This window comes from Leucopleurus acutus (genome assembly GCF_964270905.1).
Source record: "Leucopleurus acutus genome assembly, chromosome: 16".
In the NCBI taxonomy this organism is placed as follows: Eukaryota; Metazoa; Chordata; class Mammalia; order Artiodactyla; family Delphinidae; genus Leucopleurus; species Leucopleurus acutus.
The window spans coordinates 66,444,652-66,462,811 of NC_139158.1; the positions used below are offsets into that span (position 1 = coordinate 66,444,652).

The 18,160-nt window shown below is 47.8% G+C and overlaps 1 protein-coding gene across 1 annotated transcript in view; it reads right to left on the minus strand.

Moving 5' to 3' along the window:
- Positions 1-12,009: 12,009 nt before the first annotated feature.
- Positions 12,010-18,160, minus strand: part of TGM2 (transglutaminase 2) — a 33,364-nt gene continuing 27,213 nt past the window's right edge. Inside the window, exons 11-13 of the mRNA XM_082857730.1 lie at positions 15,734-15,894; positions 14,610-14,746; positions 12,010-13,883 (exon numbers count right to left, since the gene is read on the minus strand). Coding sequence (XP_082713856.1) covers positions 13,733-13,883; positions 14,610-14,746; positions 15,734-15,894 — 449 coding nt within the window. The 3' untranslated portion in view covers positions 12,010-13,732. The remainder of the gene's footprint in view (positions 13,884-14,609; positions 14,747-15,733; positions 15,895-18,160) is intronic.

The following is an 18,160-nucleotide window of genomic DNA, read 5'->3' on the forward strand; positions in this document are numbered from 1 at the left end:
ATACATCTTTTATATCCATACTGACTTGTCTCCATGTTCTGTCAAATACTGAGAGAGATGTATTGAATTATCATTCTATCAATTTTTGTTTTGAAACTATGTCATTAGGTATATATAAAATTAAGATAGTTATATATTCTTATAAATTAAAACATTTACCATTATATAGCAGCCTTCTTATCTCTAGTAATACTTTTAATGATAAAGTCTCTTTTATTTTATGTTAATATAGTCACACCACCATTCTTTTGTAAGCTATATTTTATTACATCCTTTTACTTTCAGTCTTTATATATCCTTATGTTTCCTGTATGCTGCTTGTAAACCACGTATAGTTGTATTTTTCAAATCCAAGCTATACAACGATCTTTATATTTTAACTGAAGCATTTAGTTTTTTGATATTTAATGTAATTATTGATGTATATGGGTGTAAATCCACTCGCTTATTTTGTGTTTTCTTTTCATCTCACCCTTTCTATATTATTTTTCTATTCTTTTTGGCTATTCTGAATTGATTATTTTTTAATTCTATTTCCCTTCTCGACCAGCTTGGAGATTATACATCTTTTCTGTTTTTTAAATGTTGTCCTTGAAATTACAACATGAATATTTAAATTTATATAATCAGTACCTTTTATCTTTTCCCAGCCACTGCAATGCTACTTTGACATATATGCCGTAGTTTTCATGTATTATAATTCTATCAAATACTAAAGAGAGAAAGAAATTCTACTGGACATTAATATTATTGTTTATATATAGTTAATGTTCAAATAGACCTGCAGATGTATTTATCAGTTTCTTTGCTCTTCATTTCTACTTTTATCTCAAGCCTTCCATTCAGGGTTAATATTCCTTTTACACAGAGTATATCCTTTAGAATTTAATGAGGTTCTATGAGCAGAAAGTTCTGATTTTGTTTGTCTGAAAATGTCTTTATTTAAACTTTGTTCTTGAAGTACATTTTGGTGGGTATAGAATTTTATTGGGGTAGCTATTTTCTTTTGGCCCATCAAAGATAGCATTTCACCATTACCTGGCTTCCATCGTTGCTATTTAGAAGTCAGCATCACCTGTCATTCTTTTGAAGGTAATTTATTGTATTCTCTAGATGCTGCTGAGATTCTACTCTCTGTCTTTAATGTTCTTCAGCTTTTCTATCATGTGTTTAGACATGGATTTATTCTTATTATTTAGCTGGGGGTTTGTTGGGATTCTTGAATTTGTGGATTATTATCTCTCATCAGTTTTGGAAAGTTCTCAGTCATTATCTCTTCAATTATTGTGTCTGCCTCTTCTTCTCTCTTACATCCTTCTGAAACTCTTAATAAACGTATTTTAGACTTTCTCGCCCTGTCTTCAATGCCTTCCCAATTCTCTTTCATGTTTTACATCTGTCTGTTTCTCTGTGGTATATTATGGATCATTTATCTTCTGCTTCTCTAATTCTCTCTTCAGTTCTGTCTAATCTGCTATCAAGCTCAATCATTGAGTATTAAGTTTCAGTTATTAATAGTTTTCATTTCTAGAAGTTCTGTTTGGTTCTCTTTTAATTGTTCTAGGCACCATTTATGCTTTCCTGTACCATGCAGATATTTGCAAGATCATACTCCTTCCTTCTTGCTGTTCCCTATCTGGATTGCAAATCCTCACTTGTCCCTACCCATCCTCCACACCTGGATGTAAGTCTCACCTCCTTTCAAAAACTTTGGCCGACAGTTACGATGGAAATTAAAGCCACATTCATCATTTAATCATTTTGTGTTTACTCAACAAAAAAAACCTACTAAGTGCTAGGCAGTTTCTGTGGGGGATACAATGATGCATCAGGCCTGGAACCTGCCATTGAGAAGCTGTGTCCTGGGAGGAAGCTGATATGAGAAAAAGGAAATGTAGAATGAAATCTGTATACCTTTCTTGAATGCCTTTTGTGTGCCAGTCACTTGGCGGGTTCTGAGTACACAGAAGGGAACAAGATACAATCTCCTCCCTCCAAAAGGTTACAGTGTAGTAGCAGAGATGAAATGAGGACTTAAATAATCATGTGAAATGTAATAAGTGCCAGACACATGATGGATGCCTTGTAAATTATCTCTGAGTGAATGATGTGAGTTAATGTGGCAATTCAGAGGAGAAAGAAATTACTTCTGATGGGAATGGATCAAGGAAATCTTTGTAATGACATTTGAGTTGGGCCTTAGCAATCAGCTATTTTGAGGGCATTCAGATAGCAAGGAGAAGGTAGGGGCAATCCAGGTATTGCATGAAAAAAGACATGGAGTATCTTCTTATTTTTAAAAAGATATAATTATTGAGATATAATTTACATACCATAAAGTTCGTCTATTTAAAGTGTACAATTCAGTAGTTTTAAGTATATTTGAGTTGTGCAACCAACGTCATAATATAATTTTATAACAATTTTAATCATCCCCAGAAGAAAATACTCATTAGCAGTCACTCCCTATCCTCTTGACCCCACCCTTCCCCATCCCGTGACTCTAGGCAACCACTCATCTATTTTCTGTCTATTTGTCTATTCTGGACGTGTCATATAGAATGGAATCATAGAATATGTGGTCTTTTCATTTAAGATAGTGTTTTCAGGTTTCATCATGTTGTAGCATGTATCAGTACTCTATTCCTTTTTATTGCTGGATAATATTCCATTGTACAGATGTACCACATTTTATTTACCCACTCATGAGTTGGTGGACATTTAGGTTGTTTCTACTTTGTGTGTGGGGGTGCGGGGGTTGTTTCTACTTTTAAGCTACTATGAATAATGCTGCTATGAGTATTCATGTTCAGCTTTTTGGGTGGACATACGGTTTTTTTCTCTAATTCCACTAGGAATGGAATTGAATGAAATGGTAACTCTATGTTTAACCTTTTGAGGAACCATCAAACAGCTTTCCAAAGCAGCTGCACCATTTTATGTTTCCAGCAGCAGTGTATGAGTGTGCCAACTTCTCCACATCCTCGCCCACACTTATTATCTGTTTACTGATTATAGCCATCTGGTTGCTCTGAAGTGGCATCTCTTTTTGGTTTTAACCTTCATTTCTTAATGTCTAATAATGTTGAACATCTTTTCATTTGTTTATTAGCATCTGTATATCTTTTTTGGAGAAATGTCTCCAAGTCCTTTCCCTATTTTAAAATGTGGTTATTTGACTTTTTATTAATGAGTTGTAAGAGTTCTCTATATATTCTGGGTACTAGACTCTTATCAGATAGATGATTTCAAATATATTCCCCATCCTGTGTGTTGCCTTTTCACTTCTGGATGGTATCCTTTGAAATAAAAGTTTTAAATGTTTATAAAGTCCAATTTATCAATCTTCTCTTTTATCACTTGTGCTTTTAGTGGTGTGTCAATTGTTCTATTTTTTAACCTGGATGCTGGTTTCATGGCTGGGTTCAGTTTATGATTTGTGGACTTTTCTGCACATGTACTTAAGGCTTTTTGTTAAGGGGTGATAATAATAATTGCAGCTTCTTCCCCTGGGTCATTGTGGGGACCGAATGGGCAAATGCCTGCACAGTGCTCGGCACAGCATCTGGCTCCGCTCAGTGCTAATACACAGCAACTGTTATTGTTCTTTTATTGTTAAAATCTAGCTCTGCCCCTGATTGAGTGGGTGATCTTGGCCCCAAGTCACTTCACCTCGTCAGACCTCACTTTCCTCATCTGTGAAATGGGTTAGTACTACCCACTTCACCAGGACCACCAGGTGCCTCAATGATACAAGATACAACATCATCGAGCTTCAGATCTGCCCCAAGGACACCATCACGAAGGTTTGAGTCAATAAAACAGGGAAGAGGGGAAAAAAAACCAGTCATGACTGAGGAGAGACAAATTGGCAGTGCTGTGAGCATCTGGGTGACTGCCAAGAGCTGGCTGTGGGCCGCTCAGAGTTTCCATGAGCAGAGCTGACCAGGCCTGGGAAGGAATGAAGGGGGAGTTGGCTGACAGAGAGTTGGCTTCCATGTGGAGCTGGGTGTACCAGGCTTGGGCAGGGCTGGAGCTTGAGCCTGGCCGGGCAGGGGGCAAGGAAGCTCATTCTGGAATGATCAAGACCAGCCCTGCCTCTCCTCCTCAGCCCCCCACACTGGCTGCCCCTGTCCTATTTCAGTCTCCCTGTCTTTGCCCAAAATATCCTCCCCAGCCACCTCCACCTCCTCCGCCCCTGTCTTGCCTTTGAGGTCCCGCCCAGGAAGAATTCTCTGCCCTTCCCCCCTCACTGGGCATCTCTGCAGCCCCTCCCAAGCCTCCCCTCTGCTACCCTGGCATTATCACTCCCTCCCTGGGGTGGCTGGAGGGAGCTTCCTAAAGCATCAAGGAGATCATATCACCTGCTCACAACCGTCCAGTGGGAACCACTGCATGGTAATACCAAATGCTTCTCTGGTCTCAAGGTCAAGTCAAGGTTTCAAGGGGCTTGAAGCTTATACCATTGGAGAGGGAAGCATTCATTAAAGTACAACATGCATATAGAAAAACATACGTCATAAGCATATAGCTGGATGAATTCCCCCAAATTGAACACACCCGTGTAAACCGGCCCCCAGCTCAACAATCAGCCCAGCATCAACACCCCAGATGCCTCCCTGATGCCCCTTTCCAGTTACTAACCATTCCCTAAAGGCAACCACTGTCTGACTTCTCACATCATAGATGAGTTTGCCTGGGGTTGAACTTCATATGAATAAAATCATTCGGTGTACCGTGCATCTGGCATCTTTCCTTAACATGCTTGTGAGATTCAACTAAGTTGTTGCATGTAGGTGTCATTTATTTTTTTCTCATTCTTTCTTGTAGTGTCACTTTGAATGACTATACCAATTTATATATCCATTCTGCCAGTGTAGGACTTTTAGGCTGTTTTCAGCTTTGGGGTATTATGAAGAAAAAAAAAAAAGACTGCTAGGAACATTCTTGCACATGTCTTTCAGAAAATATATGGACTCTTTCTGTTGGGTAACCATCCATGAGTGGAATTGCTGCCTCATAAAGATAAATGATAGTACATTTAGAAGATATGGCAAATAGTTTTCCAAACTGGTCATAACTATTTACATTCCCCTCACAGTCACATAGGAAAGTTCTTATTGTTCCATATTTTCACCAACAGTTCTAATTTTTTTTTCTTTTGCTTTGCATTTTAACCATTCTGGTGAGAAGGCTGTGTTATCACATCATGGATTTAGTTTTAATTTGGGGCGGGGGGACCACCTTTAATAAAAAGAATATAAGATAAAATTACAAATATAAAATTGAGTACAAAAGTGATTATTTATGAAGAATGTGAAAAGAAATCATAATAAATTGCTGGAGAGTTGCTAGTTTCAGATTCCCTTCTTCTGAGCGTTTTTCAAGCTATTTCCCAGAAATGCTTACATTGAAATGCTTCCTGATAGCAGTCTGGCTCCCCTCCCTGCCTGCAGTACTCCACAGCTGCCTGTGATCTTTGTGTGAACAAGGCCCCACACAAGTGAGGGTCCCAGAACCTAGAGCATCAGCTTTCTGGGAAATGGCCTCTGCCCCCACCTCCCCCACCCCGAACCTGCCCCCAACCCTTCCCTGGGCTGGCTCCTCCTCCCTAGGGTTTCAGCTTCCACATCACCTTCTCAGAAGGCTTTCCCTGACCTTGTCGAAGAAGACCCTCTTGTTTTGTAAGTCCACATCACAAGACAGATGACAACAGAGCAGGAGGTTAGGAGCAGTTGCTGTGAACCCAGCCTGCCTGGTTGGCATCCTAGCTTCCTTGTTTTCTAGCTGTGTGACCTTGGACATGTCACGTAACCTCTCTGGGCCTCAGTTTCCTCGCCCACAGAGTGGAGAGGGTAAGACTAGCTCCCGCCTCACAGGGTGTTATGAGGACCCAGCAAGTTCATGCATGTGATGCATTTAAAAGGGTGCGTGGCACCCTTGCTCTTATGATTGTGCTGAGGCCCCATTATCCTGAGCCTTAGTCTTTTTTTCTGACACATCTCACTTCACACTGGTGATCTGCTTGAATACTCTGTAGGACAGGCCTGCCATGGTGACCACTGTATCCCCAGGGCCTCATGCAGCACCTGGTCCACAGCTGGGGCAAAAAAAGATGTTGTTGAATGAATGAATCTCCTCTGTGTACCTCAAATCCATTCCGATGACTCCAAGACAGCCACACCCCGGTCCAGGCCACCTCATCCTTTCCCTTCAGGCAGCAGCCACCTCTGCTGACCCCATAGCTACTCCTGGTTAAATAAATGAGCCTCAGTCGCTCGCCTTGATCTTGCCTTTCTCATTCACGGCTGGAGTTCCTGTTGGCTTCCATCTCTACAGCCCTTTACAGTTTATAAGGCCTGTTCCCATCATAATCACATCCCTGGCTTGGGTGACAGGGCAGTAATTGGGAGCTCCAGTGCGACAAAGGCCTGGAGAGGGAAAGTGGCTTCCTCAGAGTCACACAGCAAGAGAGAGAGGGGAGATGGGACACAGGCCCAGGACTCCTGGGGAGCGGCTGCCCACACTTGGTCGGAGGCCCTCTCTCATCCCTTCTGGAGAGCACCTCAGGCTGAGCACATAGTAGGCTCTTAGGCTTGTTCAAGACAAGTGGAAAGAGAAAGTCCTTGGGTTCAGCCTTGGATCTGGGACCATGGACCCGCCCCTGCCCCATCAGTGCCTGTTTCCCCATCTGTAAATGGGCTTCACTTACCAAGTGAAGGCGGATCCCTGTCTCACCAGGTCTGGCTGGCATTTCTCCTTGGTCTCTCTGTATGTTTACTCCAGATGACTTTGGAATGAGCTGACGTGGAGTTGGGAACTGACTAAGGGCCTAGAGAGAAACTGGGATTTCCACTGCGCCGCTGGTATCCTTGACATGGAGCAGTGGCTGAAAGCAATGTTTGGAAAAGCATCCCTTCTCCCATTTTTAAAGGCTGTTGAGGAAACGTTGCGCTTGTGACCAGAGTGCAAAGATCTCATGAACGATTAGGGGTTTCCTAGCCCTGGGGGACCCCCAGACTCCACAGGCTGGGCCAGGAGCCTATGTGGTCATGGATATGATGCCCACATCAGTGGTGTTTCAGCACTCCTCTGCTGCTACTCTCTCCTCTCCCTGTGGCAGCAGGGCCAACTAAGGCCCAGAGAAGGGAAGAGCTTTACCCAAGGTCACCAGCACACCCAGGCAGACCTCCTGAATCTGAATCAAGTCAGATTCTGGGGCTCAGCCTTCTCCTTTTTCCCCCTGTTCATTATTTATTTTTAAACAGCTTTATTGAGATATAGTACATATACCTTGCAACTTACCCTTTTAAAGTGTATGATTCCATGGCTTTTAGTATAAAATTGTGCATCTATCATTACAATTAATTTTAGAACATTTTCGTTACCCCAGAAAGTAACCCCATGCTTTTTAGCTGTCACCCCCTCCCAGTCCCTCCAGCCCCCCAGCCCCAGACAGTCACTAATCCACTTTCAATCTCCATACATTTGCCTCTTCCGGACATTTCATATAAATGAACTCATACAAATGTGGTCTTTTGTGACGGGCTTCTTTTCACTGATTATGTTTTCAAGGTCCATCTATGGTGGAGCATGTATAAGTACATCGTTCCTTTTTCTTGCCAAATAATATTCCATTTCTGGATATGCCACATTTTATTTATCCATTCGTTGACTGATGGACATTTGGTTTGTTTCCACTTTTTGGCTATTATGAATAATGCTGCTCTGAACATTTGCATACAACTTTTTGTGTGGTTGCATGTTCTCAGTTCTCTTGGGTTTATACTTAGGAATGGAAGTGCTGGGTCATATGGTAACTATGTTTATGAGCCCAGCCTTTTAGCTCTGGCTTTCTCAGACCTTGGGGGCTGCCGATGGGAGACTTGTTACTCCCAGTGGCCAGGGTCTGTGGATCAAGTCTCCACCCCACTTTGGACTTAATTTTAGAAACTTCAAGTACTATGTTTTCTGAACTTGACACATTTTCACAGGCTGAATGTACTTGTTTACCTAGCACCCAGATGGAAAAAATCAAAGCCATCCCAGTGCCCCAAAAGCCCCCTCGTGCTTCTGTCCAGTCTTTCCCCTGCCATGGAAAACACGACCCCAACTTCTAACACCACAGATGAGTTCATGAACTTTGTCCGAGTGGAATTATGTGGATCGTGGTCTTTCATGTCTGCCGCTCTTGCTCAACTTCAGGTTGTTAGAGTTCCTGCATTCTCAAGACTGTATGCACCACTTTTTTGTCATTCCTTCTGCTTTTAATGGAACACTTTGGACTTTGCATCTTGAAACAAGACACAGGGCTTCACGGTCTCGTGGGCGTGCGTCTCTGTGTGTGTTCTCAGGCCTGTCCGGGAGGGAAGTGGGGCGGCTGGGAAAGTGTATGTGATGACCTAGTCCTGGCCCCAAGGCACGTGTGCCTCTAGGAGGCCCCTACCTGGCCCTCCCACTTAAGCCTCTCCTCTTGGACTCTGTCAAAGTTCTGTTATTCTGGGTTTGACTTGAGGCCAAGGGGCGGAGCTGGCAGGCATCCCAGGTAAACAAGAGCAGCTGGAAAGGAGAGGGACTTTTGGGGGTGGAAAGATAGACCGGATCAGACCTCCATTCCACGGGGGCTTTTTTGGAGGCCTGTGTCCCGTGCACCCTAGCACTTGGTGGGAACGGAGGGTTCCAGTAGAAATCGGGCCTCCTCTAGGCTAGGCCATGCCCTGGGGAAGGCAGGCTGCCTGGGTTCAAGTCTCCCCACTCTGCACCTTACCAGCTGTAAAATGGGGGGGAAAACTGGATAGGATTGTTTCAGAAGCGAAGAACTCAGTGCATATAAATGTTGCTGACCTGGAGGAAAGTTGGCTGTTATGGTTAGAATGTGCCAGGAGCCAGCTGAATATTTTATGGACACTGTTATATTGAACTTACACACCAGTCATGAAAGTAGATACCAAATCATCCCCATTCGACAGATGAGGAAGCAGAGGCACAGAGAGGCTGAGAACCTGCCTGAAGCCACACTGTGAACCCGTGGCAGAGCCAGGATTTGATCCCAGGTCTGTTTGGCTCCAGAATCCAGGCCCCTGCCACCTGGGCTATGAGCCGAGCTTTTGGTGTGGGCCCAGTAGCTCTGAGCTGCCGCGGAGCTGTGCCCAGCACTGTTGTGTAGGGCCCCAGACTCAACCCTTGCCTCTGGTTTGTGCAGAAGGAGCTCAGGCTCTTTCCCCCTGTCTCTAATGGGCCCTCGTGGCCAGCAAAACCTTCCTCCTTCCTGGGTTCCTGGCTAGTGAGCTCTCAGGGGTGGGGCAGGCCTAGGGGGTGGTCAGGAGGCGCCTCCCAATCTGTCCAGCATTGGCAGACCTGGCCGGGGCAGCCCTGTCTCTAGGAGGCGAGGCAGTCAGGCCTGGGAGCTAGAGTCGGCAGTACCGCGTCCACTTGGTGACCCCCTTGTGTGAGGTGTGCCCTGACTCTGCTCCTGGGGTGCTCCAGAGCATGGGCCAGGCACATCAGCAGCTGGTCCTAAGCCAGGCTAACCTGAGTGTTGTAGAGGGCTCTCTACCATATGCCAAGGGGAACAGAGCTTGAAGCAGTCGGCTGCAGTCCAGGAGGCTTCACAGAGCAGGTCTCCCTGGAGCAGGGTTTTGAAAGCTGAGTTCCTTAGGTGGAGATGATTGGAAGGGTGTTCTTACAAAGGGAGCAGCCGTAGGCATCGGCTACTCAACTCCATGCCCCCAAGCCCTTGCCTCGCCATGTCTGTTTTTCAGGGGCTGGAAGCCTGGAAGTGATATTTGCCAGAGCCCCTCGCTAGCTATTTCTGGTGAGGATCTGCCAGTGGGGAGAAGGCAGGAGGAGGATGAGAGATGCCAGCCTGCCTCTGGCTCCTACCAGGGCTGACTTCGGCAGGATTTGTAGATTCGGCAGCTCTGTTGGTTCCAGAGCTGGAGTGACAGTGCCTCCAGCAGCTGGGTGGTGGGGACCGGCTCCTGGGCTCCTGCGCATCCTGGGTGGCAGCTGCTTCCCTATTTCTGGGTACCACTCCTTCTCCCTCTGCTCTTCCAGCATCTCAGATGTTTTTGGAGTCAGTTTCCCTTGTAAACTCCCTCTCCACCTGAAATAGCCGAGTGTTTTCTATTTTCTTGCTGGTCACTAATTGATAAAATGCTCAGGCCATCAAGGCCAGACCCAGGTGTAGTTTTTAAGGAACAGAAGGATTTAGCACCCCGAAAATGTGATGTCACACTTCGAGTTTGATTTATTTTTTGCATGCATGTCAGATGTTTCAACATGGGTTCCCTGAAGGCAGAGACTGTCTTCCATCATCCATTTAATCAACAAACATTGATTAGTGCTTCGTTGGTGGGGAATGAGATGAATGACCAAATCCCCACGCTCCTGGAATCAGTCTAGACTTGGAACCATTCAATTGAAACTGAGTCCCCTGCAACTGAGTTCCCCTGCTGAGTTTGATTCATCTTTCTCTGTCCAAAACTTTATTCACGTTCTTGTCCCATCCCTGTTCCCCTAAGGATTGAAGAGTATCAACGAAAAGAGGGGATTGAAACGAAGCAGGACCTTGTGGGGTCTTCCCAGGTACAAAAGTCCCTCTGTGTCCCCTGTTTCTTGTTTGTAATAAAAAAAAAAAGAAAGAAAAAGGCTTTAGTCTCCTAGGCCTTCCCTGAGTTCCAAAGAGCAGATTCAAGCAGTTAATGATGAAGACCATAGAGTCACAGGGCTCCCAGTTCCTCCTGAAAGGATACAGATAACAATCTGATGCGTATCTTTGAGTTGCTCTGTAGAAACTAAGAACCCCCGCCCCACCCAGGTGGAGGATGGCGGCTACATGCTGACCACAAGCACGTACCCCAGACTGGTTGTAACCAGAAGGTTGAGATTCCTGAAACATCACCTGTTACCTCACCACCAGCCAATCAGAAGAAGGCCCACAAGCTGATCACACATCCTGAGACCATATCCCCTCACACTGTCTTTCCCCTGAAAGCCATCGGGGTGTTCAGGTCTTTTGAGCATGAGCTGCCCATTCTCCTTCCTTGGTGCCCTGCAAATAAAACCTTACTTTGCTGCAAACACCCACTGTCAGAGTTTGGCTTTCTGTGTGGCAGGCAAACGAGCCCTTGCTTGGTAACACAATGTAGTAGCCAGTAGCCACCTGCAGCCATGGAGCACTTGACATGCAGCTAGTTCGAATTGAAACAGGCTGTCAGTGTAAAATACACACCACATTAAAAGACTTTGTATGAAAATTAAGAATGTAAAATATCTCACTCATAATTTTTATGTTGATTATGTGTTGCAATACAATATTTCAGACATATTAGCTTAAATTAAATGCATTATTAAAATGTATTTTACCTGTTTCTTTTTCTCTTTTTAATATGGCCACTAGAAAATTTAAATTACATATATGGCTTGCATTTGTGGCTCACGTTATATTTCTACTGGACAGTACTGGTCTTATGGGAGCTGAGTTGAAACACATTGATCTAGCATTTATTAGTGTCTGTTTAAGAGATTCTTGGTCTCTGCTCTTGGGACTTCAGACAGGATGGGGAGCGGGACAGGTATATCAACATGGAACTAAAAGTCACTGTGATAAATGTTTGAGTTGTCCATGTTCCAGGGTTCTGAGAAGAAATCTGGGTAGGCTTCACAGAAGAGGTGACTTTAGTGTTAGGCATTATAAGATGAATAGGAGTTCACAAGCTGGGTAAGGAAAAAGAGGGGCACTCCAAGCTAAGAGGTTGACAAGTACACAGGATGTTAGAAGAGATACAGGCAGTTCATTCTGGTCTGAACATGGTTTGTTTGGAGAAGAGGCTGGAGGTGGAGCTGGACAGTTGTAGAGCATTGAATGCCAGTAAAGTTTAGATCTGAGGGCGGCGCTGAGGCTAGGGAAAGGCTCTTAGGCAGGAAGTGGCTGGTCCAGATGTTAAGTGAGCTCACCCACCCACTCTCCTCAAAAGCATGCAGCGAACAGACCAGACCTGGTTTGAATGTGAAAAATAAACTCTTTTATTTCAGTACTTGCTCTTTGTGGCTCAAAAGCACATCTACTGCTTGCTTGGAACCCAGAAGTATTTATAAAACCATAGAGAAATCGAGCAATACGTATACAGAATAGAACATATATATTTCGGCTCAAGTGCTTCTTCCTGTGCAAAGCAGAAAGTTCTAAGTGCATCAGCGTGACTTTCCCCAAATCCCTCTCTGGGATTTGGGGGACTCTGGAGTCTTTGACCCCACTCCAGATACAGAATTCTCCCCACTTCCCTCTTCCAGGCTGAGGGAGGCCCAGTCACATGGAGAGAACGAGTGGTAAAGTCAGAGATGGCAACTTGTGGGGTCCCTGAGCTTAGTTCTAGGGGCAAAGGCTGTGTTCTAGGGCCCTGGCTCTTCAAAGAGGGGTTGGCTGAGATGCCAGCCTTGTTGGTGAGTGACCAGCACAGGCAACTAAGGCTCCTGTGAAGTCTACACATTGTGGTGGGTGGGGTCATGGGGCCTCTGGGGCTCTTTTCCCCTAGAACTGGGCTCTGTAGGAAGATGCCTGGGCACAGGTGGGGGACTCAGACAGGGCTGGGGGCAGGAAGGTGGTCATGGTCATGGTCTCATTCTCCAAAACATCCTGGCCTGTGACCTAAGGCTCTGTGAAGCCAGGGAGTAAGACTCAATGTCATTGGCAAGGCTGAGTCATATAAGGCACCAGAAGTGCAGAGCTGAAGGGGCCTCGGAGAGGAGCTGGTTCAACCACTCTGTGACCGATGAGCAGACTGAGGCCCACAGAGGGGAAGGCAGTGGCTGGCCAGACTTGGGGCTCAAACCCAGGGCTCTAACCCCTCCAATTTCCTCCCCACCTCTCATCCGAACTGGATCCTTTTTGATCAGGCCCCAGATGGCCTCTCTGACAGTCAGGTCAGGGCTGGTGTGGTGAACGGGGCCCTGGACTCAGAGTCAGAAGGCCTGGCTCCATTCCTGCACCTTCATATTAAGCAGCCTTGCAACTATCCAGCGGTGCAGGGCGGGCCACCTCCCTTCTCCAAGCTGCAGTCTCCTCACTGAGAAAGTGGCTCCCACTCTGCAGTTTTCCATGGCAATTAAATGGGTTGGTGGCCGCGTGAGCCCAGGAAGCACTTAGTAGGTGCCTCACAATTGCGGCGTGCGGGGGTACTGTTGGGCCAGGGCTGCTGGGATGTGGGGGGAGCTTGGGTCTGGACTATTCCTGGGACCCTCTCGATCTGCACCTGCTCAGGCTCTGCCAACGGCCCCTGGGGCCTGGGCACAATCTGGGGAAGGGGTTCAGGACACCCCAGGGAGCTGAGTTCCTTGATCTGGTCACTGGGCACACTGTTTTTCGCCTGCTCCCAGGGAAGGGGCTCTGGAGTTGATCAAACAATATGGCAGGTGGTCAGTGGCTTTCCAAATGGCATCTGGGCTGAGAAGGGAGGCTGGAGTCGCTCCTCCCCGGCCCGCCCCCCAGGCCCAGTCAGCCAAGATCAGGGCTCCTACTGTGGAGGCACAAAACATTCCTCACAGGTGAGGGAGGTGGGGAGCCAGGCTCAGGGGGACCAGATGGGCCGGAAGTACATTTGATTCCAAAGAGGCCCCATAGGCAGCCCACCGTGCCCGGGGGGTCTGGGGCCCAATAAGGGGCAAATTTTGCTCATTACCTTGGGATAAAGATTGGGGTCAAGTTGGGGGCCCTCAGCTGGCACGGGGGCCCTTAGGAGGTGTTAACAATGACGTTCCTGAAGCCCTTCACGGCCTTCAGCCTGTCGCTCTCGAAGTTCACCACCAGCTTGTGGCGGCCCGCGTTCAGGGGCAGCAGGTCCACCCTCGCCTTGACTTCCTCCCCCGCTTCCACGGGGTGTGGGCTGGGAGAGAGAGAGAAAGAGGGTGAGATCAGGGCCCTGGCCTGGTCCCCACAATGGGGACAGGCCAGGATGACACGTGACTGCTGAGATCTTAGCCTAGAAACTCCATGGATGTATAGCTTTGTGCCGACAGAATACAATGGGTCCCGCTCACCACTCTCCGAAGGCCTGGGCCATCTGCCCTCCTATGTGTAGAGGGGCTGGTGTGTGTGTGTGTGTGTGTGTGTGTGTGTGTGTGTGTGTACATGGAAGTGGATGGTGTGCTGGGGGTAAGAGTGCGGATGCTCATGTGACCACATGCATGAAAACGCATTGAGCTGTACATACGTGACTTGTATGCTTTACTCTATATAAATTACAATGAAAAAGTGAAAAGCAAGAAGTGTGTATGCTTGTGAGTGTACGTATATATAAATACGTATCCATGAGGGTACTCCACACAGGCACGCATGTACACCTGTGTGCATGTGAGGACTCGGGTGTCCCGAGGTGGGTGCTTAGTGAATGTGTACCTGTTTAGGTTTGTGAAAACATGTGCACAGAACGCAGCTAACGTGTGGGTATTTGGGCATAGACACGGGGGAATATTAGGCAGGTGTGTGGGTGGGTGTGTGGAAAGGGAGAAGAGGGGGTTACGGGCCTGGGTTCAGTGCCGGAGGGCGCCCTTCCCCCCGCAGCATCTGCCCTCTGCTCCCAGGCCCCCAAGCTGGAGGGACCGGCACTTACATTTCCACGGTCTTCTGCTCCTTGGTCAGGCCCGCCCCCTCCACGGTGAAGGTGCAGCCTGACAGCGGCACGGTGAGCGGGTTCCACAGGGACACCTCAGCCACCAGCTTGCGATTCTGCTTGGGCTCTCCCAGGATCTAGAGGAGGCATGGGGCAGATGTCAGGGGCAGCACGAAGGGAGAGCAGCCCACAGCCCCTCAAGGGCATGCAGGGTCCCAACTGGTCCATCTCCATCTTTGCTGCAGTTTGGCCCAATGTCTGCCCAGCTCCGCCGCTAACATTCCTCGCCTCATCTGGAAAACACAGATGATGACACCTGCCCAGGCCTCCTTCATGGAGCTGAAGTGAGGCTCCACGCAACCCACAGGATGTGTAAAATGCCTCCCTCATTCTAGGGTCTAGGGTGGAAAGATCAGAGTCTTTGGAGCCAGGCTGATCTCTGACCCTTTCTCACTGTGTGACCTTGGCAAATTTACTACCCTCTCTGAGCCTTGGTTTCTTCAGAGAAGAGAAATGCCTGACTGCAGGGTTCTCATGAGGATTAACTGAGCTAATATGTGCAAGCTCCTAGCAGACTGTCTGGCACACAGTGCTCACTCCCTCCTGCTCTGCTCTTTACCATTTATTTGTAACTGCAGCATTTGGGGATCTGGGGCTGTGACTCCTCCAAGTGAATCACTATGATGACCATGAAGTTGGTGATAAGAATAGTCAGTTTTTACTGAGCCCTCATAATGTGCTGGATATGGTTCTATGTGCTTCCTGTAGACTCACATTTAATCTTTACAACACCCATTGTATAGATGAATAAATGGACTCCAGCGTCTGTGCCCTTAACAACACATCCCTTCCTGCCCCACCAGGGCCCCAGGACCTGGGAATCTAGCATTAGTAGTTTAGCTTTTAAGGGTCCACGAGTCTGAGATCCCTAAGTGCCATGATCCTACTACTCTGGGATTTTAGGATTCATTCCTAGAGGCTGTGAGTCCCAAATTCTGCTTCATGATGCTTTTCTTTGATAAACCTAGGATCTGAGGAACCTGGGGCATCAGAGATCTTGAGGTTGCAGGGAGGGAGGTGCATGCACGTGTGGGGACCTGTCCAGGGACCCAGCCAGCCCTTACCCGGATCTTGATTTCTGGATTCTCCAGATAGATGTCCCTCTCAGCCAGCAGGTAGCTGTTGGCAGCTGGCTCGACGAACAGGCCCCGCACCTTGATGAGGTTCGACTCGGTCAGGTAGTCACAATACTTTTCGTAGAGGATTCGAAGGGGAATGCTCTTCTCTGCAGGAGGGGAGAGGGGAGAGCACTCATGACATCTGAATCGTGGCCCCCACCTCTCCTATGGCATCTCCACAAGGCACAGAGAGGGCAAGGAATGAACTCGAGGTCACACAGCTGGTGAATGGAGGGGCATGTCCCAGCACTTTCCCTCACCTGCCCTGGCTCCAAGGCTCCCAGGGAGGAAGTGGGGAGGAGAGGCTTGGGCATTAATCCTGCCTCTGCCCTTCGCTGACTGGGGATGCTGGGCAAGTCACTCCACCTCTCAGGACCTCCATTTCCCCCCATGAGGTCGGTAGAATTGTACCCATTTACAGATGAAGAAACACTTCTGCCAGTAAGTGTTCAGATCAGGAGAGCTGGCCCTGCTTGGCCACTGTCTGACTGTGTGAGCCTGGGAAGATGACCTCCCCTCTCTGTTCCTTCTCTGTTCCCTGGGACATCTGGCACCCGCTGGGCAGAGCTAAGACCAGAGGTCATTTCAGAGCAAAAGCCACACAAGTGATAGGGGTGAGAAAAAAGCCGGCAGGGCCAACCCCTCCCGCTGCAGAGAAGCAAAGTGTGGATTGCAGCCCCATTTCTCTGACAAGAACACGGAAGCCTTAGGGCACCAGGGGTCAGCTTACAGGAGGCAGGAAGGAGCAGTGAAACGGGCCCAGGACTGATTCTCCACAGGCCCTGCTTGTTCACTTGGTCGCAGGGAACCTTGGGAAAAATCCCTTCTGCTCCTCGGGCTTCCCCCCATCAAACAACAATGTTGGAGGGATGGTCTTGGGGCTCCATGGAGCCCAGCCAACCTCTCCTCACTATCCCAGTGCCATGATGGGAGATGCTGTTTCTTCTTTTTCTGCCATCTGTCCCCTCCGTCCCTGCACTAGACCAGCGTTTCCCAAACTCCAGCCATTCATGTGATTTTTCACATGTCTGAGTAACTCCTCAGTAAATAATTTTTCTTTCAGTCCCCTCACTTTACACTTTTTAACCTTTTTTGCTTAGGGAACCTTTTCATCATTATTTGCAGAAATTTACCGTAAGTAGAAGGAAGCTGGTAAAAACAAACACCAGCAAACAAAGTCATGTTTATTCAATTCGGGCCAATATTCTCATCTGCTGAGGGCTCTGAGTTTGAGACCTGAGCTTACTGTTAAAGAGGGAGGTTAGCAAGGGTCTGGGGTGCCCGGGCCAGTGAGCACCCGTTGGGAGGTCATCTCTAGGGCCGTGAAGGCCCAAACAGATGGTCACCTTCTCTCTGCATGAGTCAAGGTCCAGGTCCTGGCTGGGCACATTGGTGTTCCCCGTCCCACTCTCTGGAAAATGTGTGCCCAGCCCTCTAGTCACTCATTCCTGGGGTGGATCTGCCCCAACCTCTGCTCAGATGGCGTGGGGGGAAAAAAAAAAACCAAAGCTTCTGCGAAAAAAGGAGTGAAAATTCCTGGGTCAGGACCTGGTGGAGCAGAGTAGAAACTCTGACCAGCTCCACAGGAAAGAAGGAAACCATTGTCCTCCAGGAGCCTGGAGGAGGTGGCCCCAGCTGTTAACTTTTCCAGGAGGCTTAGGCCAGGGTGGGGCTGGACCTTTGAGAACTGCTGTCTACAGGCCAGGGGCCTTGGCTTCGGGCCAGATGCTGGCTGAAAGAGGGAAACATTTGCGGTTAGTGTCTATTCATTCCTTAGATGATTCCTTTGATCATCACAGAGATCACGCTGCCTGCATTCCTCATGACCCACCTGGAGGGGTGAGGGTATCCAGAGAGAGAGAAGGGGTGGGTGGCAGGAAGGAAGAGAGCAAGGAGGCGGGGTGGGGTCAGCTGGAGTGAGGTCAGCTGTCCTAGGCCTGGCTTCCTGTCCGCTAGCACATGGAAATCCCCCAGATCTTATCATCAAAGAATAACCGCAACTCAACCAAAGTTCAGGGTCTCACAGGGTGGGAGAATCACTCTCAGGTTGACTTTGGCCTTGGAGGCCTCAATAGAGCATCCTGGCCTAGCCCCACCTGAGGGCAACACGCAGTACCACTGCCCTTCTCTGCCCTCTCCCGACAGGCTGTGCCCCTCAGAGGTCTCCGTAGCAGGAGGGACCCCTCCGCTGTGAACACATCCCCAGGGAGAAACCCTGGCGGCTGTGGCTGAAGCAGAAGAATGCTGCGAAGGGCCTGAGGGTATCTGGGAGGCAAAGGGTATCTGGGAGGCAAAGGGTAACTCAACAGCAGCCTGGGTGGAAGTTGTTCTGGCATCCCTGGCTCAGGCTGGAGTTCACCTGATGACACACAT